At 37.1% G+C, this 27,862-nt stretch overlaps 1 protein-coding gene across 2 annotated transcripts; it reads right to left on the bottom strand.

Moving 5' to 3' along the window:
* Window positions 1-33: 33 nt before the first annotated feature.
* Window positions 34-27,800, bottom strand: kif18a (kinesin family member 18A). 2 transcript variants are annotated; one of them, XM_023424284.2, is made up of 18 exons: window positions 27,654-27,800; window positions 25,905-26,250; window positions 24,615-24,772; window positions 24,157-24,261; window positions 23,453-23,563; window positions 22,980-23,177; window positions 19,406-19,582; window positions 19,204-19,278; window positions 18,975-19,075; window positions 14,039-14,201; window positions 13,300-13,464; window positions 12,155-12,276; window positions 11,751-12,040; window positions 10,221-10,277; window positions 5,318-5,699; window positions 3,232-3,324; window positions 2,981-3,081; window positions 34-757 (listed from the first exon to the last, which is right to left on the bottom strand). In XM_023424284.2, exons 2-18 carry the CDS (start codon window positions 26,218-26,220, stop codon window positions 624-626), a joined length of 2,748 nt encoding a protein of 915 aa, XP_023280052.1. In that variant the 5' UTR covers window positions 26,221-26,250; window positions 27,654-27,800; the 3' UTR covers window positions 34-623. The 2 variants fall into 2 exon arrangements, with proteins under 2 accessions (XP_023280052.1, XP_023280053.1); XM_023424285.2 differs by having other exon boundaries at window positions 2,981-3,078.
* Between the last annotated feature and the right edge of the window lie 62 nt (window positions 27,801-27,862).

Genomic DNA, 27,862 nt, shown 5'->3' with positions numbered 1-27,862 from the left:
CACAAAAGGAGAGAAAAAAAAAAAAATCAGGGATAAAATTTTAGAGGGCAGTTTATTGAAAAACAGATTCTGTTACAGGCAATTTATAATAAAATATCTATAACCCTATGTTATTAACTGTACAAGAGAAAAATAGAATAAGAAACTAAAACACAAACAGCTCAGAATAAAGCAGATTTATTTTTTTTGCAGGCATTCCTCTATTTGAGGTCATGTACTCTCTGCCTCTCATAATAGCTGCCCTGGGAAATGTAGTCACCCACAAGACCAATCAATAGTTAAGAGAATAGCTATAGTGCATAATGTATGTAAAACACAAAGCATCCACAGGAAATGTTTTATTTTTTGCTGTCAGTTTGCGCACAAGTGTTTGAATAGTCTAAACAGATGACCAATAACAATACAATGTTTATATACAGTCAAGTAAAATTTCACTACAGTGTGAGTCTGAATCAAAGAACATAAGAACTGATTATATTAGCATTTGCATTGGAGAAACCTACACTATACCACTTTTTTTTTTAGACTTTGAGAAAAATATTTAAAAATGAACTGGATGGAAAAGGGTGGAGAGTGAAAATGTCTATGAAGGCAAAATGGCCTGATTTGAACATAATGTTGCTTTACATCCGCTTGGTCACTCGTTTGAACTGTTGAGATGTTTTATAGAAAATGGACTTGGATTTCTGAGGTTCGAGGAGGTTGAGATTTCCCTCAGAAATGCTCCTCACAACTCTCCGTGGCTTGTTCTCTGAACCTGAGTACAGACACCAAACAAGGCTTAGTATCAAGAATGAACACAGCTTTGACACTGACATACCATGCAGTATTTTATATATATATATATATATATATATATATATATATATATATATATTATTTTTTCAAATCAACACTGAACAATCCATAACAACTAAGTGAAAACATGTTTTGAGACAATTTTGCAAATGTATTAAAAATCAAAAACTCAAATCCTTCATTTACAAAAGCATTCAGACCCTTAATTTAGTATTTTGTAGAAGCCCCTTTGGCAGCACTTACAGCTCTGAGTCTTCTTGGTTAAGTCTACAAGCTTTACACACCTGGATTTGGGCAGTTTATCCCATTCTTCCTGGAAGATCCTCTCAAGCTCTGTCAGATTAAATGGGAAGCATCTTCAGGTCTCTCCACAGAAGTTCTGAGACTTGTCTTGAAGCCACTCCAGCTTTGTATTGGCTTTATGCTTCGGGTCATTGTCGTACTCAAAGGTGAATCGTTGTGTACACTTTGGAGCAGGTTTTTTTTCCAAGGACCACGCTTTATGTGGCTTTTTTTCATCTAACCACTCTAACTGTCCCTGCTGCGGAAAAGCACGCCTATAGCTTGATGCTGCCACCACCATGCTTCCCTGTAGGGATGGTATTAGCCAAGTGATGAGCAGTGCCTGGTGTTCACCAGAAACAGTGCTTGTTGTTCTGCCCAAGGGGTCAAATTTTGTTACATCAGATCAGACAATCTTTTGCCTCATGCTCTCAAGAGTCCTTTAAATGCTGTTCAAGTAAAAGGCATATGACAGCCTGCTTGGATTTTGCCAAAGTGGTGTCTATCTAGACATCTAAAGACATGATTTAGGGAGCGCTGTTGAGATGGTCTGTCCGGCAGATCCTCCCATCTCTGCAGAGGACTTCTGAAGCTCTGTTAGAGTTGGGGCTTTACGCTCATTTTTGCACAGAGCACTTGTGTGCCTACACTAAAAAAGGAGTTCATAAAGAACTTTAAGGGTGCAATGAAAATTGATCAAATAATGTATTTTTCCCCAATAAAGGGATATGAGGAGACATTAACAAGCAAAAATATTTAATTTATTTGAATACAAAAAGTACTTGAGGTTTTTAATTATTTCTTTCGGTATTTAGCCTACTTAATAATTATGTATTTATGACAGTAATCACGATGTTGATACTGAACAAATGTTTAAGGTCATGGTTCAGAAATACAAAGTCTATAAGCTTAAATTACTGATATGATGTGAAAGAAAGTTTTTTTTGTTTGTTTTTTATTCACACATGGCGCTCCTAAATACATTTTTCAGTTTGCATCTATTTTTAGTTATATTTGCAATGTGAGTGAAATGCTCGCACTGTAGAGCCATGACAGTTGAGTTCTTGGTCACTTCCCTGACCAAGGCCTTTCATGCCAGGTTACTCAGTTTGGCTGGACAGCCTAATCTGGTTCCAAACTTCTTCCCTTTCACAGTTAGAGACCACTGTGCTCCTGGGAACACTATGAGAGTTAAAAATGATTTTATAACCTTGCCTTGATCTATCGAGACAGAATTCTTTCACAGAGCTCTACAGAGAGTTTCTTGGACTTCATGTTTTGGTTTTTGTCCCCAAACAATGTGTTGCTTGTGGGACCTTATATACACAGGTGTGGGATTTTCTAAACTATGCACAGTCGTTTCAGATTGCCACAGGTGAACTCTAATCAAGTTCTACACACATCTCAAAGATAATTAAAGCAAACAGGATGCATGTGGGCACAATATGGAGTGCCACAGCAAAGGGTCTGAAAACTTCTGTCAATCCAGATTTCAGTTTTTGATTTATAATAAATCTGCAAAAATTTCTAAAACCATGTTTTCACTTTCTCATTACGGATTATTGAGTGTCGATTAAAGAGCAAAAATGGCACTTTCATCCATTCACATCATTCCCACAGCTAGCTTTGTATCTCATGTACTCATTCACAAAATGATAAAGTGAAAAGCATGCCTCACATGGAGCAGGTACAATTTGAACGTTTGAATTTGAATTTAATCCAAAGCATAGAAAACAAAATCATTATAGTTGTGCTTAAAATAATAAAACTAATATTTGGTGTACGTGTGTACTCTTGATGATGACACTGCAGTGTCAATTATGATGACTATGTAGGTAATTTGTAGCTAATGTGTGGATGTATTCTTCAGCAGTTTTTTTTTTTGTGTGTCCACACTTACCAGCAAACCGATGCACTCTGAGTGGTCTCTGGGCCGCTGAGGGGTCTTTCTTTATACGCTTTGGTGCAGAGAGACCCTGTGTTAACTCTTCTCTGATGCTGCTAAAGTGAAACAGAAACGAGGAAACAGACAGGGAATAATAGAAAAATAGAAAGAGTAATCAAACATTAACCAACTTAAAAAGTACACTGCAGGTATATTAAATAAGACAATTTACATGAATATAAGAGAAAAGGGCAGTGGCACATTACCGGTTAAATTTACGCTTTCCTTGCGCAGCAGATGTCATGTCCATGTAGGTAGGGTTGGCTCGTCTCACTTCTTGTAAAGACGGGATCTGTTGTCTACAGAGCAAAGGTTCATGTTACCGTGACATCTCCACAGTTTGGATGTCACACAGGAATTAGAAACATTTCCCTTTGTATTCAAATTCAGATGAGTACGTATCACTATAACATTTTGTTTGTGTTGTTTTGCAATAGCAAAGTGTACTTTTTATATTCGATGCTTCACTTCAATGCACAGGCACTCTACTTTTTTGCTCAGATAATTTTGAAACTGGCGTTTCCGGTTATAAAATGAGTGAATGAGTGTTTTAGATTTGGGTGTTCCTCTTCTTATGTTCCTAAATACACTTGCATGTTTCAGATTTTACCACTCCCAGCTCATGCAAGGGTGGATTTAGCATTAAGTTATATTAGACATCTTTTAAGCCTTTATAATCAGTGTGGAGCTTTAAATCCTCTAGCAGGTCCATACTTGTTGATCTCAGATTTAAATTAACAAGCACATAATTGTGGATAAATTGAAGCACCAAAGCCAATCCCAAAATGAGCACAGTACAGAACCAACATTTTGGAAACTGACCATGTGACCGAGTTGCTGGTGCCATCAAAAAGCACAACATAATGATGGGAAGAAATCAACCTGGTGAAATCGGTATCACCTTTAATGTTTTTGACCATAACCTGGAATCAGCCATATGCAATTAACATTTTACCTATTACTTAGCCAGGTCTCTACATTTGTTATATTAGAGTTGCTGTTTTTTTTTTTTTTTTCCCTTTTCCATTTCTCCCGAACACGACACTTTTAAACTTTTCTCTCTCTAGTGTCCTTGTCTGCTACACTTTGCATGAACCCTGCCCGGGGAACTGCCACTCATCCACATTGCAGCTCCAAAAAGGTATTTTCTACAGTTGCCAGGGTAAATTAATGCACCAAGCTTCTTGAAGTCATTGAGTCTCTTACTCTAAATTTGCTTCCATCTTTACACTGTTAGCACCATCTACAATGGCCTATATATTGGTCTAAATATTTACAAAAGGTAGTGCTTTTTCTTGCTATCTAAATGCAACAGTTTCCCTTTGAGATTTGGCTTGTCCGTTGCAGACCAACTTAGTTACTAGGTGCTAAGTGCTCCCATAAAGTCTGGATTAGCCTTGAGCTTTAGTATTTGAGGAAAAACAACTTCTATATATTTGACTGGTAGCACAGATGTTTTCAAGCGATTTGATTTGTGTGTGTGTGTATATATATATATATATCATTTTGACATTGGTTAATGACATATTTGTCCAACAAATAAAATGATACACACTTAACATGCCAATGTGAAGGCTCCTCTGCTCAGAGGAGCTTTCTAACACAAATCCTTTCTGCTGCTATAGTTTGAAATGTGTCCTATTTTGTTGGCCACTTCCAGCTGAAGACACCAAGGACCTGCTCAGCTGACTTAAGCCTCTTGGCCCAATGTTCCAGTCTGGAAACATTCTGCTGGTGAGAATACGTATACTATTTGCACTCTAGTGTCCGTCTTGTTTTGAATAATGTTTGGGGGATTTACCACCTTTGAATGCCACCATAGTCACCATAGACATCTTTCACACAATTGCTTTGAAACTCTCAGTGGACAGCCAAAGACATGTTTTTTTAAAATCATTTTTAAAATTGGAACGGAACTGATTCAATAAACAAAGTTAAAGGTGAATTTGTTTGTTTTATTATTATTATTATTTTCCCCCAATTTTCTATTGATATCGCGGTACTATAGTTATTATGACTTTCTGGCCATGATAATCATGAGAGTTAAAATCTGATATTGTGACAGCCCTAATGCTGACATTATTCACTGGTATAGTTCTGCATCTCTTTGATAAGGAGTCAGCTTAAAAGTGCATGTTGAGATATTTTTCTTTTGGTAAACAGGAGACAAGAATGTGCAACAAATGGTTCTGATACATTGTGCCAGGTGTTGAAGTTTTTCACTCTCAATTTGACTGATAAAATGTATGTCTGCAGTTAGATTGTGATGTTATATGACTTTTGGTTTCTAACCTTTTGGTAGGTATCTGGTTCCCCTCATTGGCCGTGGGAGGTTGGAGTGGTTGGCTGTAACCCGAGAAGTCTATGGACTTTGATGCTTGACAGGGACTACCACTGCTTATTATGATGGTTGCATTACTTGCAGTTTGATCATCATTGTCCAGAACTTCAAAGGTCATGTTGGGATCCATGGCGCTAGTGGAGCTCAGCGGCAGGGCCTGAACAGTTTTTTGAGCAGGTTCTGGTGTGCACTGGAGTGGGAATACGTCCTCCTCAAACATTTGGGCCCTGGCGACGATCTGGGGGCTTTGCGGTGGCAGTGATGCAGCCAGATTTCTCCTGAAGGGCATTCTGGGACATGGTTCCTGTTTCATATCTGTTTGATTTCTTCCACCTGAAAATCCAAACCATCAATAATAGTTCAATCAAAGCAGCAATGAAATTAACTCAACATAACTGACAATGCACATTAATAAAAAAAAAGAATGAAGCCCAATCAGCTCCTTTCTATGAGTGATGGGTTCCAACATGAACATAAAAAAAAATTCTGGCAAAGTTCTAACAGTTTTGGTCATTTTACATTAGAAATTTCTATATTTGTGTCCCTGGCACTGTCAGTCAATGCTGATAAAAACACCCACACAGTGCTGTTGAAGCAGACTGAAATTTTGACTGTTATCTTTAGGTCAGAACATTTTGCAGTGTCATCCATCATGAGGTTTGCAGGAAGACAGGAGGCCCACATGTGTAAACACATGGAAAGGTTGTGCCACTTGCACTGACTTGATAAACAATTAACAACTAAATATGCATTTGACAATCACTGTTTGGTCATCAGTTGTCAGACTATATGCAAGACTTTGGCTTAACTCATTTTTTGTGCTTGAGAAGCAATTAACAAATCATAATGTTACATTATTTCAAAACAGCCGTCTTTGAAATTTATTTATCAATGAATTGTTTATAACTAAGGGCCTTGAAAGTGAAAGCAAATTAAATCACTATAAAATGTAAGCAGGGCAACAGTAAATCATCGCTCTCCAAATGATACCGTCCCCTGTACTCAATCAGTATTCTGTAATAAGCGCTGAAGTGCCAGCCTTAGGCTACACGGTGCAATTTAAACTAAAATTCCCGCCTTGCAGTTGTATGCCTCTGCCAATGAGCCAAATTGCAGGAAATATGGTCACAATCTCCCCATCCTGAGTTGCAGCGTTGAATAATGGCCAGAAATGTTTTTGCAAAACATTATAATGTCATTTTCACTTTTATTCTATGACATAAAATACATCAGTAAATACCCCAATCGTGATTTCTTTAAACTTTTACATCTCCTAAAAAAGGCCAGTTGACAGCTAACAAGACAACAAGTGGCCAAATGAGACTACAGAGGTTTACATGGATGTTAAATGTCATCACACTGTATATGAAAGCTGATCTAGTCACCAGTCCGCCTAGCATCGTTGTGCTCGCGCTTTTGCAAACTATTACTAACTTTGTAGGAGGAAATGCTTTTGTAGACGAAGAGGTAAGCATGCTAAATCTAACTACAAGTTGCAAGTTTATGCAACTGTGGTGTAGTTTGTTTACAGCTTAACTCTAGCCTTTTACTTCTATCAATTGTATTTAGGCGTCAAAAATCACACATACTGTAGCTAGATAGCAGTCAAATATCATCTAATCTATCGCATAATGACAGACAGCTAGCGCTAGCAGATAGTTAATAAATCCAAACAGAATATTGATTGGTTGAACTTGCATTAATTAGAAGTAATTATTTCAAGAAAGAATATTCCTAAAAGGACTAAAATGGTCATTTCATTTTTAAAACAGCTGTAATAAAATGCGAAGTTTACACAGAATACTTCTTGCATTTAGATTAATGCTGAATTATAAAATAAAAATATTTATATATATACTATGTTTAGCCTGAGTGATTATGAACCTGTCTGGTTCTCTCAGCACTATTAATTTGAAACACTAAAACTGAAGCAGTAAAATATATATATGTAATGATACATTTACATACCGATTGGTATGTGAAATTTTATGCAGTATTTTTTTTCACACTATCCATCTTAATTTTAAAAAATGACAGCAACAAAAACTTGTACAGCAGAACAGAATGGGGTTGAATCACAGTGTCTGCATCACATTAGGATCTCATTACACTCGTGGCATTTCCTGCACAGGTGTGGTGGGGGTTATTGAGGGGGCTAAAAAGGAAAAATGCCAGCACATAAAGGAAGTGAGAACACTTAATACAAAGGTGAATGACTGATTTAAACATTACCCTAAATATCAAAATGCAATATTTAGAAAATGTGAGTCAGACTTCAGACAGCACATCAAGTGAGGAGACGGTGATAAATAGCCTTTTTCTGTGGCAGAGGAGTTGTTCCCAGCAATAAATGGCAGCAGAGTTCCTTCAATCACATATTTTTGGCTTGTAGGGGATTAATACATGCATGAGTTGCTATTTCTGGTGGAGGCTGCACTGAATTAGGGTCGCCTGGTTGCTGCTGCCTGTTTTTTATAGTGCGCCTTTTCTGGTTGGTGGAGCAGGGGAGTTTACGTCTGTTGACGTTTTTTCCTGCCCTGCTGTGGATCTGCATTTTCATGAATGAAGCTCAAGAGGGATTGGGAGGGTTAGATGCTAGACACAGAGAAAAACATTTGAGGATAGGAGGGAAAGAAAAGTAGAATGGAGGAAAAAGCCAGACTAACAGACGTTTGAAGCAAAAGGCACAGCAAAAATCCAGGGAGGAAAAAATAGAGAAAAGAGAAGTGAGGGGTGGAAGATCGAATAGGATATAAAAAGAACAGCATAGCGGGGGCAGTGGGAGAAAGCTGAATGAAAAATCGTGAAGCTATTTATAAATGCATGTGTGGAAATGTTATAATCAACAGTGAGTTGTGGGATGGAGAAATGTTCCTTCAAAGAGATCACTTTTGTGTGATTTGCTATTATTAAGCAGTCCACAAAGAGTTAATGCACTTTCAAAACCCCAACCCTTTCTAAAGCCGATGAAATTTGATTGGCTTTGCAAGCTGCAGGGTGGAGCTATTTCTCATAACATGCTGCAGTGACTACCATTAAGAGCTGAGGAAGCAGTAAGGGACTGACAAACAGCATCAGGATAAGATCAGAGCAGTTTCTCTGAAATGCTAAATAAAAGCCTTATTTATTAAAACATCTGTCATTTCAACTGTATATAATTTGGACTTTGTCAGCAATTGACCAGTTATTTAGCATATCCAATACTGCTGCACAACATGCACTAAGCTGTACCTAAGGCTGGTAGCTCTAGACTGAAATTAAGATGGACAGTGTGGTTTTAAAGGATGCAGGTGTGAGTCAGTGAATGCATGACTGAAGAGGATGCACAGAGTTATGATTTTATTAGAAAGATCAAACTGTGGCTGAACGTTCCCAATAATGGGAAAACAGCAACGAGACAGTTATTTAAAGGCTGAATAAATTATACTGATCATCACTATATGCTAATTCAATATGAAGCTATTTTTAAGGCTCTAAAATTCTTGCATGTATGGTGCATGAAAATAGGATGCATGCTTAGACAAATAAATTATTTCATAAGGTGCTGCTGCAGGATGAGCTATGATGATTAACCAATCACAATGCATTTTATGTATATATTATTGACAAAAGATTTACATAAATCTTTTTGCACTAGGCACATTTAGCTATAATATTTACACCTGTCCACTGCTGTTAAATTTTATCATTTAACATATTATTTTTATGCCCTTGATTAATTTTGTTCTTAATAACAGGGATTAATGTAAGTACTATTGTATTAGTGGAAAGAAAAAATGATTCATTAGCATTTTTCAAATACCAAATCCACCCAATGTTTTATTGTAGGTGTGTCAAACGGTACATTAAAGTGAATGAAGGCACATTTTGGCCATTTAAGTAAAAAAAACAAAACAAAAAAAAAACGTCCTCATAGTATTACAGTTAGAATGTGTGCAGGTGTGAATAGTTGACCATAGATGTATTGGCAAAGAAAAGCACAGTTATGACAACGCTAAATGACCAAGTGGAACAAACAATAAAACAATTGGCTTGACTCGTAGGATATAAAGATGGGTCAAACGGACAGACCATACAGGAAGTAGGGCTTTTCATATCAGAAAAAACTTCCAAAACTAAATACTCTATCAGAATTCACCTACTATAATAAGTTCCTGTGAAATGTAATAGCAGTGGCGACAAACTCCCTGGTGCGTTCATATTTAATTTCCATTCAAAGAGCTCTGGTCATCTGGAAGAAGTATTTTCTTCAAAAGTTAAATTTCCCACAATATGTTTCAATGAAATGTAGACCACCTGCAGTAAATATCATTACAGCCAATTTAAACTGCAATATTTCACAAAGGTTTTTGTGTTACATTTCCCCAAAGGTTCCTGGTGTACTGTTTTCCCTCTATAAAACCGGTTGTGAGTATTCACGTCATTTTATTATTCAAGTTTTGGCTGGGATAGAATGTCAGCAGCACAACTATAAATCTAATTATATTACATGTCTGATTTTTATTGTGTATTTTACTACTCTGAACAAGTTCTTTTTAGCTAAAATGCAACAAACATGTTCAGCAAACAAAAAGAAACATGGCAAAGTGAAAGTCTGTACATATGAAGAACAACTTCAAATTCATATGGCACATTAAAAAACAAATTTATGATCTCTGTGTTCTGCTTCAATAAAACATAGCATTGTCTCTTGAAGTGGGTTTGCGTAAGTGTGATGGATTGAGTGAAAGATGACAAGGAGAGAGCAAAAAGGTGAATAACTGAGGGGTGGGAGGGATTACCATGGATGCAGGGGTTTTAGATTAATGACTACAGTATGTGAGCAAGACAGGGGAGAGAGGAGAGCAGATTTACCTTTTGGTGATGAAACAGCTTTGCACAATGACGTTCTTTTTGTGTGGCCCTCTGCACCTGAGAATTAAAAAAATCATAAAGAGATTCAAGTAGAAGCAACATCAACACATCATCACAATTACAACAACACAGAAAGCTAGAAAAGCTTCAGCAGCCCTTATTATGTGGTTTTCTGTCATTGAAAATGTTACATTATCACTTAAGGTCTAAAAGGTGATACCTTACTCTTTTGCTTTTACTTGTTTGATTGGAGATTTAAAGTCATTCAACAGTATTCACTTAACATTTTAATAAATGTAAAGAATTGCTAAGGTTAAACATTTCCCAACACTTAAAATTGCTATGATTTAAGTGCTTTTCATTGTGCAGACTGTAGAGACATTCAATCAGCTAAACAAATTATGTAATTTATTACAGAAAAGTCAATCTGACTTTTGTGAAATGTTCAAGAAAATGAAATCTCAAGCAAAAGCCAAAGCATGATGCAACATGGCATAGATGTGAAGTCAGAAGAAACAGTTCACAGTTTCATTCATAATGAATTCCCAAAACACTGAGTCAACCTGGAGTGTACAAAAAACATCTTGCAATCTTTTAAACTTTGACCCAGAGGAAGCTGACGCTAATATCTACATTCTGGGGTCATCAAATTCTTTGTATAACTGAAAATGAATTTAATTGAAATTCAACAAAAAACACTTTCAAATAGGTACTAATTGAGATATAATCTGAAACAAACCAGCTGTGGAAGAGAGGCACAGCTGCAGAGTTTACAGCCTGACAAATGACAGACACTATCATAGTAATTAAGTATTGTTGGCCAGCTTTGGTTCATGCTCCACTGTCTGTCATGGCTTATGTGTCATGAGGGACTGGTGCTGCTAGGTCATGCAGAGATGACAGTTAAAAATGAACTGTGCAATCTCATGGGTCGTACAATACACACCAGAACTGGACTAATGCCAAATACACTGGGCCTTATAGAGTTACCTGACTAATATATTTCAAACAATCAAAAAACTGATCTTATATCTGGGCATCATATGTGTATACTTGCCTTTAATCTCATATGTTAACCTGCCACATAATATTTGTATTGTTGTTGTTTGTAGAGAATTAACCGTCAGTTGAATAATATCACAAGAGTAGATCAAGCTTTGGTTTGGTAACCTCTTACAGATCCTGCTTTATACATGTTACATGTGGCCACAGTTAACTTTGTGTGTTGTCCAGAAAAGTCAGAACTGCTTGATGGCTGATGTGTGACTGTCAAATTAGTGTTGGCTAATATTTGCCAAATTGCAGTTCCTGATTTTGTTTTCTTCTTCTTTTTTTTTTTATATGATTATAAATTGAACACTTTTCAAGTTTTAGACTGTTGGTCAGACAATACTGTAAATGCTCATAATTTGCCACACCTAACTTTGCAAGCATTCACTAGTTTTGTAATTTATCCTAAACAAACCATCTAAATGTATGCTGAATAAACAAAAACAGAAAAAAAAAGATGATAATAGTATGATAACTTACTGCAGGGGCTACTCTGGTGGTATAGCAAATGTGAGAAAGTCAGGACAGGTGCTAACTCGCCGTGGAGCCCGATGTTTCCCGTCTCATTTGTCTTCTGTGATTCCACCCCAGTCCCTTCACCTTTCAGTTGCTGCCCCACCTCCTCCTGGTCTGCCCAAACGACGCCTCTCTCTCTCAACACAAGGTGCTCTAGTTCATGGTTCTCCATCTCATCTGCTGCTGTGACAAGCCCAGCTCCACGCAATGCACAGTAGTGTCGACTATATGCTGGCAACAAGATGTTAACCATTCTGAAATGTAATAGAAAAATTACATTTAGATGTTTTGCTGGGTTAGAGTGAGGTGAAGTACAGGTTCTTCAGTTGCAATGAGTAATAATTTAATTCTAGGTATTGTCAACCTACTTCTGCATGCGCTTGTTCTCTTGATCCTGCAGTGTTGTGAGCTTGACCATCTGATTGATGTGTTGTTGGAGATCATTTACCTGCAGCTGCAGTCTGTGGCAAAATAGGTCCTTCTCTAACACCTGAACAAGTGGGAGAAGCGAGGTCAGAGAGAAGAAATGATAGCCTTTAACATATCAGCATATTGAATTAGCACTCTGGTGGGCAGAATTAGAAGAAACAAAAGGTGGTTAGGGGTCAGTATAGTAGAGATAAGATACAAAGTTCTGTTTTCATCACTGTTTCATCAGCTGTCTGCTCAGGGTAAGGGAGGGGAGAAAAGAAAAAAACACTCTGACGTAAAGAAACTATGAAACAACAGCAGAGAGAACATTTGACCGGTGGGTGCGTCATAGTTCTGGGTCAGTTCCTGGAAGAAAGGATAAAGAAGAAAAAAATAACATGGACATGGTTTTAGGTAACTGGCTGCTGTGTGAGGGATGAGTAAAGGGTATTGATTTATTCTCTTCAGTGATCCACGAGTGAGCTGAAGAAATAAAATGAGCACGGTTCTAATTACTGGGAGAACAGATGGGAAGAAAACAAAGACTGTCACAACACCAGTGGAGGCACAGCCTACCTTCCAAAATAAACAAACAAACAAACAAACAAAATAAATAAATAAAATAAATAAAAACTAAATACAATTACAAGCAATGAGTTTTCATGGATGTAACCACATTGTAAAGTTTTTCTCTATATTTAAATCATGCTCAATTCTTACTTTAACTCTGTACATTAAAATTGTCCTGTTTTACTCACTGTTTGCCTCTACTTGTATGACACGAATTTAACTACTTCATCAACAATGTCAGTGCAAAGTGTTGCGGGAAATTGTGAAAACATGGCTACAACAATTTCAATTAGGCAAAATCATCAAGAATGACGATATTATAATTTTATATATATATATATATATATATATATATATATATATATATATATATTTTGATTCTACATGCAGTTGTTAAAAGATGAAAGTTAAACAGTCTATTTACTATCAATTTACAAAATGTGTCTGTCACAACAAAAAATGCAAAATTTTCAGACAATTGCGCTGTATTTCAACACTGATTAATGTGAAATGGTCAATAAGTTCCACTTACCTCTGAAGTCTGATCATTTGACTTTAGCAGCTTCATCTCATTCTCAACACGATGAAGCCAGCCGTCATTGTCCAAGAAATGTGTTTCTGCCTCCTTCAAACGTTTACAAATGTGTTGCTGCTGAGTACGTAAGCTGGCAGTCTTCCGCTCATGCTTACAAGTAGCCTATTGAAAGCAATAACAAAAGGTCATATAGGTGATATTGTGAATCAGCTATTGTTTGTGCTAGTATTAGTAATGCATATTATCAACTATATATGTGATCTAAATAACAGTAATTATAGATGCAAAACGCAACATGACAACCAGTCTAGCAATATCGATTAAATTAAATTCTTTTCTGTTTGCTAAGAATTCATTGTTGGAGAGGTAAGTCTGAAACAATTTATCTCAAGATTCAGGATTTCAGATAAACATTTTAAAATGAAGGCAGATTATTTAGCACCGCTCTCAGAAAATTACTCCCACACTTAGTTTGTTTTTGGGTAAGGTTGGACCATTCTGCAAAGTTTGGTACCAAAATTCCAGAGAATTCACTTTTTATACTTTAAATTGCATAGGGACTAACACTCAAATAGCAGAGAAGAGCCAGGAACTGGGGAGCAGTGACCCTGTCCTTTAGTGGCGTAAATGAGAGGCTAAGACAACTATGGAGAACAGAGAGGTGAAACGATGACTCAGCAGCTGTTTTTCTGCGGGGATGGTGGAATCTGTGGATAGCAGTGTAAGCATCAGCTACCTTCTCAGTCTTTTCTTTGGCACAGAAATATTGGATCTGCAGGTTGTCCTCCTCACTGTAGCGCTGGCGCAGCTCATTCTCCTTCAATTGTCTCTCCAGATCCAGCTGTTCTCTCCTGATTTCGGCCCGACTCGAGAAGATTCGCTGCAGAGCTTCTGATACCCTAGAGAGAGAGTGAGCGAGAGAGGGAGAAAAGAGTGATGTTCAAATGTTACAAGATTTGCCTTATAAAAGGCTGCATTAGGAAATTTGAACCTAAAAGAAAATTAATATCAAACTTTTCAAGTAATATAAATGGTCTCAAAATCACTTTGGGTATTTATTTTCATAAAATCAATAAGCATGTTATTGCATTCCCAACCTTTTTACAGTTAAATGAACAATCTATGATTTAAATATGGGCCAAACTGTCACAAAACAACTTTATGTAAATATATTTCTAAATCTTATGGTTAAAAGACTCACTTTTTGCTTGTGCTGTCAGAGAGGCAGTCATTCAACTCTGGTCATTTTTGAGGCTGTAGTCATGTTGTTTTGGTCTGTATTATACTGAAAGGTTTTCTTTTGTTATGTCCACTCTGATTCACGTACATGAGGGGGACACAATATTAGAAACACCTTTTAGTATAATGCAATCCAATAAAACATCACCATCACCACAGGGATTCAAGCCAGATGTGATTAGAAGATCCCGTGCCACATGTAAGGAGCAAATTTAATTTATTGCTGTGCCAAGAGCTCTTAGAACCCACTTATTCAAGTTCAAGTATTTAACACTTCCTAAATAGATAGTGAGATATTTAATAGTTTTATCAACACATTTGAACCAGTTTAAAAACATTTAAATACAGTAATACAACTAATTACGATGACGTAAAAGTATACCAATTAATTACATCAAATGTTTGCATGACTAATATTATTTACCAAAATGAATTAATGATGCTTTTAGGTTAAAGTCAATTATTAAATCAGGCTATTAATATAATCTAGAGCTTCCACAAGATGCCTATTCTGTTTCAATTGAGCTAGAAAGATATTCTTAGCTATATGATGTATACATGTATTCCTGGAACAGAATTTAGGTGATATCCAGATTGAATGCAAGTGGCTGTCTAGTTGAGTTAAAGCAGGAGGAGAGACAGGAAAGGCATGCAGGTAAATAAGACTGGAGAGCTGTCGCTGAGATGTGACTGCACTCTTCAATGTAACTCCAGTGACGTAGGAGACGTCGTGGCCTTGCTAGACTGCTGAATTTTTAATAGTGTGAGAAGCGTGCAGCCTCTATTCAGAGCTGCTCACTGTGCGAGTTGTGAATTCTGATGCCAGTGAATGAAATGTGTGGGAGTGAGACTCATTCAGCTTTTCTGTGTCCCCCGCCCCCAACCCAAATACCCCGACAGATGCCACTGTATGCCTTCAAGATGACTAGACGGGATATGATTGATCTGATTTATGTAGAAGAAATAAATGCGTATATATCATTTGAATTAAAAATACACAGCTGTCATTATCAAAATGAAAACTCCACATCTAAAAAGAAGAAAAAAAAAAAAAATCTGATAGTTAAGCTAATGTTGATTATATCAGTTTTATCAAGAACTAGTATACCTTTATACACAAGTACCTACTGTATATTTATGGCAGATTAAAAAAAAAAATTAAAATGGGGATGCTCTAACTTTAATTAGCATTTTTTCCCCCCAATCACAAAACTGCCAACACCATCGGCTTTTCAGCCTAATCCTTGAGCCTCAAAGCACATCTGGTTTTTAATCCAAGAAGTAAAACAGCCCCTGATTAGATAGCTAGATTGAAAAACAGCAGTGCTCAGCCGAGAGTAATGTTTGAAGTGTGTCATCCTGTTTCAATTAAAGACAAATAAAATGTATCCATAGACTAGGACTGGATAAATATATAGATTTTACGATTAGCCGTAATTTTCATTTTAATGATTTCATATCACTTCTTACAGTCCAGAGATGGATCTTTTATTTTGTGGAAATCAAGTTATTACAAAGTGCAAAAAAGGTTAAGCTAAAAAGAAATTTAGATGATAGCTGGCCACCTTGAGTCATGGCAGTCTCATAAATTGTGACATGAATAAATAGTCAATGAGAACCGCTGCAGTTTACAGGAATCTAGAGATGGCATCTAAGACACAGACAGACACTGGTAGCGGGGTAGCTAATACTAGCTAACCAGCTGTCTGCAGATATCAGGCTGATGTGTTGTCAACACAAACAATGCAGATGAATTAGTGGGCAGACTTTCAGTTTCTGCCCAGTCTGTGCTCAAAGTGATAATTAAAGTGGACGTGCTGTACTCAGTTGATGCATCTGATACTGACAGTCCATGTTTAGCTGTACAAGATATGCAGAATGATGATGCTTTTGTAAGTGTTGAAGGTTTTTTATACAAATATATGCCTAAAAAGTATTGATGGACCATGTTTTTGTCATTTTGCAGTTTCCAAAGAAAATAATTTTATTTCTATAACTGGAAAATATGTTTGTAATTGAGTCTATAATGTGCACTCTGCACAATTTCATCTTAAAGAAAGAACAGTTTTGCACACTTGTAGAATGCAGAAGAAATGTGAGCTCCCAGGATAAATTCTGAGAAGCCTTTCATGCAACATTGGTATTTATCTGATGTAACTGAATCAAGTACTGAATCAAATTAAGATTATTTCTGGACTTTGTGAATTGAAAACAAACAAGGAGATCAGCAGCGATATCCAGCCCTAACAGGGACATGGCAGTAATGTACATACAAATGTACAACAAAAAGGAAAAGGAAGAACAAAGGTTACTTATTTTGAATTTAAAGCTAGAGTACTGCTCCGTGACCTTAATTTGTCTGTAAATTCAATTAATTACTGACACACTGTTTATCAATATTTTCCATAAGCAGCTGCTCTGTACAGGTCCATTGAGTCTAGTACATATCAGGAGAAAATGTGGGGAAAAAAGTCCACATTGGTGAAATACCAATGTTATGGAGAGAAAGGCAGTTTAATTTGATAGAAAGATGAAGAGAATGCTGAAAAACAACTGTGATGAGTTTTTTGATTGACCAGACTTTTGTTATACCCGCTGGTCCATTAGGTCATCACTGAAGATGCATGGTTTTCCAGGAAGTAACAGTTTTCCAGGAGGTTCAAGTACCCATTTCATGGGAGTAACACATAACTTGTAACACAAACAATCAGGTAAATTAAGGATGGTGTGAGCTGATTTCCACAAGGTATGGGAACTGATCAAGGCTTTTATTAGCAATTTAGCAGCATTTGCACTTGTACTACTTCCAGTATACTCTGGGTAGGTCAGCTGTCAAAAACTCCACTAATGCACTGTGTTGTCAGTGTGTGCGCATGGCAGCACAAACAAATAAATGAACAGCACCTGGCATTTTCAACTAATGATATCTACAGTGACACTGTGTTACTGATCAAAGCACGCAGAACTGCTTTGGCTTTATATATATGGTGAATTGGTATGTAATAGGAACTAACACAGGTGTTGCACCAGACTGTCGTGAGCTCTGGGCACCGACCAAAGGAACAAGATCACGGACACAAAAAGCCAAAATGAGTTTTCTTCACAGGGTGCTTAAGCCCCTCAGGGGCAGACTGAGGGGTTCAAACATCCAGAAAGACACTGAAGTAGAACCACTGGTCCTTTACATTGAAAGGAATCAGTTCAGGAGGTTGGGGTATCTGATTAGGATTCGACATGGACGCCTCCCTGCGGAGATATTTCAGGCACGTCCAGCTGGGAGGAGACCCAGAGGCAGACCCACAGTACACGGGAGGGATTATATATCCCAATTGGCCTGGGAATGCTTTGAGGACCCCCAGGAAGAGATGGAAAAATTTGGTAGCTACTTTGATTAGTCTGCTACAACAATGACCTACACAAGTGTAAGAAAATTCACTGATTGTCAAATGATAGGTCATGATATAACAACAACTACATAAAACTACATGACTGTTAAAGGGAAACTGAGATATGAGTATTTTTAGTATTCAAATGCATCTTATCTAAATTGAACTGGCTTTATTATAAGTCAATACTCTAAATATATGTACAGTGGGGTCCAAAAGTCTGAGAGCACTTTCCAGTTGAAGTTAATGTAAAAGTGGTCTCAGACTTTTTGACCCCATTGTATATGTATATATGTGTGAAGAATTGCACAACCAATGTCTACACAAAACGGCAAGTTTATGCCTGTTACCTCTCTTAAGCCATATGTTTAACTAAAAACACTGAATTAAACTCAGAGACAGCTACCCAATATGATCTAAAAGTGATGCTAGTTCTGCTGATCCCACTGAGAATTAACACCACAGACCCCAGTTCTACCCATTTTTCAACAGTTTAAATCCAATGATTTGGGCTGCACTGGTTGATTCAAAAGAGCTCTTTCAAACATGCCACAGAAAAGTACTGACTGCCACTGTCAGCATATAAACTCACGTGTGTCTTCTTAATGTGAAAGTAGGTAGTTATTAACCAATACGCTTGCTATAGGGACTAGCTCAGCTGATAAAACCCCATTGCTAAATTGGAATATTTCATGCACCAATAAAAGGCAATAAATAAATAGATAAAGACACATAGTATTTGGTTTTGAAATATCATTCTTGATTCTACAACCTAGACCAGCATGCTTAATTATACTTTACGTCACTTGATCTACTTCATTATAAATTATAATGGATCTAAAGCAATAGTATCACTTGTAAAAACCACTGGTCTCATGGATTTATCATCACTGTGTAATATGCTTGCAAATGCAGGTCTGTCTGCCTGCAATCAGTGCCTGTATTCCAATTACAATGTTAACGATTAAAAGGATTTATGACACATAAAGAGGCAAGTACTGTTATGTGTTGGATTACACACTGAATCACACTCATGTGCATGCTTACCTTTTGAACTCTGCTTGTTTCTGGGAAGAGTTAATGTTAGAATTCCCAAGCACCATGTTCTTCTCCTCATATTCCTTTAGTTTCTGCTTCAACTGTAGAATCTTTAGAAATGCAATAGAACATTTGAATAAATGTCAGAAAAGAATTTTAAGTATGACAATTTTCCAGATTTTCTGGATTTTTTTTTTTTTTTTTACTCAGCATGGTAGTGTTGGTTGTTTCATGTTACCTCTTGCCGTTGCTTCTCACATATCACTGCGTACTGGCCAATGTGACTGTCCAGGCTTACAACATTACTCTTCAGCTGATAGGTAAGGGTAGAGAGAAAGTGTAATGATTTAAAAGGAATTCATACATTTATAGCGTGAGAATCAGAGCAGTTATTTTACAATTAACAGTTATAAAGCAATATGAAAAACTTTAATACGAACCGAGGACTTAATCTCTTTGGCCCTGTTGGCATATTTAAGTGTGTTGTGGGTGTCATCATATGACTTGGATGAGGGGCTAACGTTGGCAATCATGACCGTCCTGCAGTTGCCTCCCAAGGAATCTTTAAGTATCCGTGTCAGCTTGCTGTCCCTGTACGGTATGTGAGCTTTTTTACTCTGAAACAAACGAGAACAGTTGACATTAGCCCAAGAAATAAGACCATTTTGGATATTTGGGTCCACTTAAAGTGTACACAAGCAAGCAACTCAGAAAATATGAAAAACTCTCAGGATTCCATTTACTTAGAAAAATACATCAAATAAAAAAGGAAAGGAACAAATACAGATTCTGGGAATCCACCTCTTCTGAAACATGACACAAATCAAAATGAAAGAAATAAAAAGTTTCTGTGGTATGCAGAGGAGCACACATGTCAGATGTGCCTTAATATGCATTCTCCATCTGGACAAGCTCCACAAGAGAAGCTTAGTCACATTACACTGTTTGGTGGGGACCAATAAACCTAAAGGGGAACAAAATTCAATATGGAGTGTTCATTTTAGATTTCAAACAGGGACCATCCATCCACAGTACTACACTGGAGTCTCTCTGCAGCTGGTTTGTCGTAACCGTTCAGTCTGTAATAATGGCATTAGGTAAACTACAGCTGCTTAGACGAGTCACAATCTCATGAGCGTTGCGATTGCAGAAAGTCAAATTAAAGTTAAGCAACAAAGGAGTGTAAAATGATCTGTTTTGGGGTTCGCAGCTGTGCCTGCATTTCTCCCTGGAAAAACCCTAAGCCTACATCTAGACTCAAAACCCTAGTTATAGTTCATGTCAGGTCCAGGGAGTTGCAGGATAGCTGTGCCAATTTGGAAAAGCTCCTTTCTTAATAAGAGCAGGCATTCAAACATATTCTTTTAGCGAAGTCTGTTTGTAAACGTAAACAAACATATTTCACTATTCAAATGTTCGTTTTGACTCCATTAGTCAAACAAAGATTTGACAAACACAGTTCTGTGGTTACATTTATAACACATACAAAATAATGTAACCCTTTTTGGGTGATTTTACTGAGGCAGGTTGATGACAGATGACAGAAAGCTTGCTTCTTCTTAACATTGCTGCAAGGAGCCATGTCTAAAAATGTTGGCAACCACATATCGGCATTTTCAAAAAGCATTAAGTCAGATTGTCAATATCAAATGTATCCACTTTTTACAACATTTTCAGAAAGCCCCATTTTTGTGGGTGGGAAACACTGGCTTTGTGTGGATGGAAGGCCAACATGGAGAGAAAGGATGTGTCATAAAATGTATCTGCATTAGCTTGGACATTGCCTAAGGCAAACAACTTACAACAAAAACCTCTGTGCAGCATAGCATGAAGATGACATACTGAACAGCCCAAACAGAAGTAGCAGGCATTCTTCTCACTCAAACGAAAGGCATGTCAGCCCAGACACAAGTGGGGACATTCTTTCCTGTAAACAATGGCCACAACATGAATTCCTTGTCTGCCAACAGTGAACACTGGAGCACCAATAACCATGGCGCTAGGGTGGAGAAGGAGTGGGGATTAGTGGTGGGCGTTGTAGCCTGAGCAGATCAAACTACTCTTGAGTCCACAACTGCAACACTCAAGAATGGTGAACAGGGTCTAACAGTAACTGGACGGTGTCCATGAAAGAACACAGTTTTAACCCAAGATTGAAGTAACCTGTTGAAGAAGGATCAAATTTCAACATGGCTGTGGTACATTTGCACAGCACTTCCTAAATGCATGGTGCCCGCTTGCGCCTCATCCTTTGAGACGCGTGTGTAAAATGAGAAGACTGCTTGACAGGTTAATGTATGCAACTTGAATGAAATAATACCCAAATACTCAGTTGACTCTCCACTTCCCAGGCTCTGTTTTATATGGAGGCTTGTGGTCAACTTAATATACCTATAACCATAATAATCTTAAGAACATCTATATTTACTGATGATTTCTTGAAAAGAAGAATACTAGCATAAGACCGATACTAAATACAAAACATTTCATCTGCTAGTAGTTTGTGATGTGTGTGTAAAATGCACATTCATTGCATTTGAACACTGTATCTGCAATGCAATGTACGAGTGCCTATCTCTGGACACATTCAATGTAATACATTTTAAAGGACCTATAACTGTGAGAATGACAGTATACTATTATAAACATTTTTTGTCAGATTATCTGTATACATGGTATTAACATCTGTAGTTTGATTGAGTGAAGAGAGTAATGCCAGACCTTGGTTCAGGGTAATATTCATTAATATCGAATTTGATAATATCGAATATTACGATATTTCTCATCATATGCAAACTTTTATTTATTTATTTATTTTTTATAATATCTCACTTTTCTTTGCATTTTACTGCTTTGCTTGTAACTTGGCACGGGACATAAAACTCTCAACTACTGTTTAGTGGCAGCACTGCTTATACCTGAAACATAACATAAAAACCTACAGCCCATACCTAGTCAACCTAAACTACAATACAACAATGTAGACGACACAGAATCCAAGATTCTTTATCTAAACTATACCCACCAGACTGTATCTCATGTTTTTTTTTTCTTTGCAATTTTCTTTTGAAGTCTGACTAATTATTAATTTATTAAATGTTAGTGTGTATTTCATTACTTTTGTTGGTTCAAACTGATGAATCTCGGTTTGACTTTATCTTATTTGTTAATTGCTGTATATCATTATTTCAAAAGCTTCTGAGTAAAGCATCATTCTAACTAATTTTAGGCAGAGTAGTGTTTCGTTTGTTACCAAGCAAACCAACCACTTTGTTCACTTTCTAGTCTGACAGATACCACTGTGTGCAGCTGTCTTTGCTAACCAGGGGGTGTCTTCTGTGCATTCAAAATTCAAGATTCTGAATGTTTCAACAAGCACACAACACTGTTTGAATGTTAACTCTTTTGTTAACAGATTCCTAATTTGAATTTCCAGCTGTCATTGACACATGTGAGATTGCTCCAAGCCAACAGAAAATGTGAAACACTGTTAAATATTTAAAGGGAGACCATATTTTCCAGTTTCTCTTTTCTAGTGATTTCTCTATTACTAGAGAACAAGTCCAAACTTTTAAAGGTTTTTTGGAAGGGGTGGCAACCTGGTACTGGAGCATAATGTTCTTGGGAAATGTGAACAATATTCACAACAATGGCTGCACATGTAAACTGTTGACGGATATTGTTTGACTATTTTATGACCAGAGCAATCATTGGACCTAATGCCAAAATTACATTGACATAACCACCATTCATGAAAATATTAATTGATATTACTCTGGTTAATTCAATTCCTGTTCTGTATTTTATTTCCATTATTTTGTATGATGGGGCTTCTTTAGTACATGGAAAATAATAACCCTGCAGCTTGCGCATGGAGTGCACCAGAAACCGCAGCACCTACTTTTTGCTCTGTTTAGAACACTGGTAAGTTTTCACATTTATCCAAAAAACTGTTGGGTTACTTTTCCAGCCCTCTATGTTATGTTCAGAATATGTAGGGTAATATAAACTCACCTTTGGGTCAGCAAGAGCATTGATAACATTTCCTAGGGCAAGGAGTGAGCGATTGATGTTAGCACCTTCCCGCAAACGTGCACCCTTCGCGTTGGTGGCACTGGCTCTCTCTGACCCTGCCAGATCAATCAGGCTCATTTTGGCAACGCAGACATTAGGATTGAGGCTGGCGGTTTTGTCCTGCTGTCTCAAATAAATCTGAAAAAAATAACACAAAATTTTCAATTTAATATGCATTGTTAGATGTTTGTAGTGAAACAAGGTATTTTAAATTCTTATTATCTCATAAACTGAAGATATTAGTAACAGCATCCTTGAAATTGAGTAGAAACACTTTAAAGTTCAGCGTTTGCATTTATGTTTCTTACTTTGATAATTATTGTCTATTCTATATTGTTTTATTATTTTAAGTCATGACATCATGCTACAACCTAATTGTCCTTTGGGATTTCAATAAGATTGGATTGATATACCTGAAATACAGCGTGGGACCGGGAAGAGGTGGCATTCATATCAGTGGGGTGTTGCGTCCTGTTTCGATTGCCAGAATCCAAAGCCTCAAGGATGTGCTCTGCAGATTTGGGCTGTATAGAGAGAAAGAAAAAAGAGAAAAAGATTACATACACATACAGATGGTTCGTGAGCCAGTAAAAGGACCACTGCAGGGCACTTGAACACAAAAACAACAGAACAGTGAGGGGGCTCAACATTAAATAGTTTGTATATGTAACCTAGTTAAATAGAACAGTAATTGAGTTTTAGAAATAACTATTTATTGGCTAATTTAATCATTTTGTTTGAGAAAATAACCATGTCCACACAACCTTTAAATTTTTTACCAATTCATTAAGAGAAAGGAAGTTGCTTGAGAAAATTGTTTTCCTAAATGGTATCTCCCTCACATCATTTCTTGTAATGTCTTACCACAGAAAGTGCATTTTTAAATATCAATGCTTGCAGGGTGCACAATTCTTATCATTTATTCTTATACAACCTCTACTGACTTAGAAAATATGATTTTCTAATTAAAAACATTACATTATGTATTGCAAAAACAATTAAGGGAAATCGAAATTAGATTGAGTGTAATAAATTGACTTTGCAGTGACACCGGTATTTACCTTTAATAAGCTCTATGATGCTAGGGGGAATGTGTATGATACATGCTGCTACTAACCTGATGTAGTGTGAGGCCCTGCACAACCACTCCTTTAGAACTGTCTTCTCTCACTGCAAGAGGGCCTACATTAGCCAACAAGTCTCTGATCTGTTCGTTGTAAACCTGTAAACAAACAAACAAATATAAATGGTGATCAGTGGCAAATCCATTAAAATCAACCAAAAAGATTTGCCAAAATAAACATGTATGGTGAGGTTAAGGCTCTGTATGGGTTAACACACAGAGTTAACAGTGATGTTTCAAAGCCAATAAAGCAATGTGTAAATGCTGCAGTGCCTTTAGACAAAAGCAATGTGGTTCAACTTTCAAAGAATATTGCAGCTGAAACCTTTCAAAGTCTGAGGATCACATTAACACAAAAATGCACAGGTTATGCACTAATACAGATGACAACAAGAAAACAAACTGAAAAAAAAAACAAAACAAAAAAAACAATAAAAAAGTAAAATATTCACCTCAAGATATGAGAATGCAACAGTAAACACCTTCTCCTCCTTGGCATCATCCATGCGTTTGAACAACTCTTTCATGGTACGATACATGACCCCGGGGTCATCTTGTGAACCTAACATTGTATGTGTCTTGCCTGCTCCGGTAGCACCGTAAGCAAACACTGCAATTGAAAAACAATTTAATCAAAAACAACTGAATGACATCTCTTTAAAGTAAAGCATATACACTGTATTATATGAACGCTTATCGCAACATTAAACTTTAAACAAGCTTTGGATACAACACAACCACAAACTCTAATGTGAAAACTTGGAATATGACAAAATGAAAGCATCAAATATACCTTTTGAAATGGGGCCCAGAAAAGCTGTGCTTATCATGCTTAAATGAGCTTAATTGATTAGAATTATGTTCTGATCAGCCTAGATTTGACAGTGGGCTTACATTATGTAATACGGTCTCAACCCCATCAAAATGACAAGCTTTAAACTCACACCAATGAAACAAATACAATTCAAAAAATTTTGTATACACAGTACAATTCAATCAAGATAAGCTAAGTGGTAAACATTTTGTGTCCACTATACTCTCAGTTGCAAGTTTATGAGGAAGCTAAAACTAATGAGGGGTAATACAACAGTCCTGCAATAAATCCTACCTTTATGATGGACCATTTATATCAATAATGGTAAGCTAAATTTGAGTGAGATAGATAACTAGCAGAGCTACAGAGCTAGTTAACCTAGATCTATAACTGGCTGCTGTTGTCGCTAGGAGTTGTTTGTATTCACTGAACTGACATAGTTGTGGTGGCTGAAGACTGTAATGAAGCTGCTATGTTCTTTAACTCCTGTGGTGTATTGGTAAAACATCTATCATGTGTGATAGAAGCACCATGTGTTCAAATCCCATGTGGCTCAACAATGCTTTCGTTGCTGATGTTAATAGTAGCAGTAAAGAGGGTAAAGTACAGTACAGCTACGTAGCCTTATCCTTAGCACCAGCAATACAACCACAAATACAGCTGTACTACGAGCAATAACCATATCACAGCCACAGCTTCAACCACCACAGTCAGGCAGAGTAGCTGCTTTTGTTGTGAAGCTAGTGACTGTATACAGTCAAAGCTCGGTCACTGGAAAGGCGCAACAAACAATAAATGCAGAAAATTAAGTGTCACATCATCTCTCCTTTCTGTCGAATCTGCAGAAAATTGCGAGGGAAGGCAAAACTTCTATATAGTTTTTTTATATTTCTAGTTTTAACACACTGCTTGCATATATTCATGTTACCTGTGCAGTTAAATCCATTCATCACACCATCCAACACAACTTTAGTGGTGTTCTCAAAGATGTCAACTTGGGTAGAGTTCTCATTGAAAACATGGTCGAAAACAAACTTGAGATCTTTGTTAGCCCTTTTGTTGATGTTTCTGTTTCGTACTCTTTGTGACCCAAAACATGACATGTCCTCTTCTTTGGGGTCAAATATGAGCATGTGGTTATCAACAACCTGGACCACATTTCGACAGTTTTCACGCTTCTCCCTGTCATTGGTTGGCCTCACTCGAACAACCACCTTTACATGGCTGCACACATTACTTGCCATTGTGGTCACCCTGCATCAACTGACGTGTTGCTGCAAAACAAAAGAATAGGGTTAACTGCATTTCCCACATTATAAAATGAAAACACCAATGTAATGTTTAATCCTGATTAAATCACTCAAACCAAGAGAGGAACTGGGGAAAATGGACAGGAGACAGGTGTATTAAAATTGACTTGAATAACTTAAGTCACTAATTCGCCTCCCTGAAAGGTTTGTCTCAGCTTCTCCTTAATGACATTGCAGGTAATAACAAAATCTCAACACATCACATAACCAAGCAGGCACGTTTCGCTGTTTTACAGGTTGTGTAGGGCATGGTTTCAAAAATTTTGTTAGTGCAGGTCAGCATTACATTACTGTAAACCACAAATGTCCTCTATGAGGGGTGGGAGATGTATTTTAATACAACAGTCCTGCAATAAATCCTAGTACAATGTTGATTATTTTGTTTTGTATTGTGACACACACAATCTTCTAATATATGTCATAAAATATTTTGTCTTTGGTAAAAAGTGGTTTGCGTATTATTTTTGTTCTGTTGTATAAAAGAGCATTTGTTTGTGCCAGGTGTACCTAATAAACTGGCAACTAAGTGTACACAAATCACACATGTTCAGACTGGGTGTGCCATGTTTGTGTGTTCTTCCCTATCACTGCATAGATAACTATGATTTCCATGCTTCTTTTCTGCTGATTACAAGAAAACGAATGGACAAACGTTACAGTGGCTGGGAGTCAGTTTCTCTCCTTTTAAAATCAGATAAGCAAATCTACCGTTACGTTTAAACAACGAGGCTTAATAATGACATTATACATCTTGTCTAACAGTTAAGGACTAGTACCTCTCAAGTCACGATAGAGGTTAGATACAAGTTATTGTTTTACTGTTAGTTAGGTGCAGTTTACCATATTAGCAGACGGTAAATATATGAATTGAGTCACATGTTGCAATATGACGCTTTTAAAAGGTGAAAGGATTGAATATGAAGCCAACCCTGCCGGTCTGGCAATCACTACAAACTCATGTTATGCAGCTTAACAATGCTGTAGCTCACACAACTGTATTATAAACTTTTGTCAAAATACTTTAGTTTTCAAACATACCAACTATGCCAGACTGTGTTTTGAGGAAATGTGAATAAAACAAAGAAAAAGAAAGTTAGCATATTAATTGAAACGGTGTCTGAGGTTTGAATGTCTACTGTCGCTTCAGTGAAGACCTAGACGAAGCTGACACGTTATAGAAAGCTGTCAAATGGTTTAAAAAAGAAGACAAAAGAAAAAATAACAATCTTAAAGCTTTAAGGGAAATGTGAAGGGGTTAACTTGGCAGGGTTGGCTAACGCCTGCTAGCTAGCTCTCACACAATTTCCAACGGTAAGTTAGCGTCTTCATGTCGGTTACACGTTGTGGGGATTATTATTATGTCTTACCTTTTAGTCAGTAACCGTCGTTTTTCGGTTCATTAGCACGGTAACGTTTTCCAATGAGAAACAAGTCGTTCGTGTTAGGAAAATAAATTTGCTAGCCAAGCTTATAAATGTTCATAGCTAGCACGACAAGCGCCAATAATTTCAAAAACAAGCCTTCTTCCTCTGTCGCAGCGTATTGGATGTGAGCCGCTGGTCAAGGGGCGGACCGG

The sequence above is a fragment of the Seriola lalandi genome, unplaced genomic scaffold (genome assembly GCF_002814215.2).
Source record: "Seriola lalandi dorsalis isolate HSWRI2012SDOR001 ecotype SW California unplaced genomic scaffold, Sedor1 jcf7180002054735, whole genome shotgun sequence".
Classification (NCBI taxonomy): Eukaryota; Metazoa; Chordata; class Actinopteri; order Carangiformes; family Carangidae; genus Seriola; species Seriola lalandi.
Note: the sequence above shows the minus strand (reverse complement) of the source record. Positions and strands in the feature narration are given on the sequence as shown.

Bases quoted from the DNA above. Each gene is read 5' to 3' on its own strand.
- kif18a (XM_023424284.2), bottom strand. From the start codon at position 26,220: ATGGCAAGTAATGTGTGCAGCCATGTAAAGGTGGTTGTTCGAGTGAGG. The intron at 12,041-12,154 runs GTAGGTTGACAA...ATTACATTTCAG, and splicing joins GAGAACAAGCGCATGCAGAA to AATGGTTAACATCTTGTTGC. The intron at 758-2,980 runs GTAAGTGTGGAC...GTCTGTACTCAG, and splicing joins CAGAGTGCATCGGTTTGCTG to GTTCAGAGAACAAGCCACGG.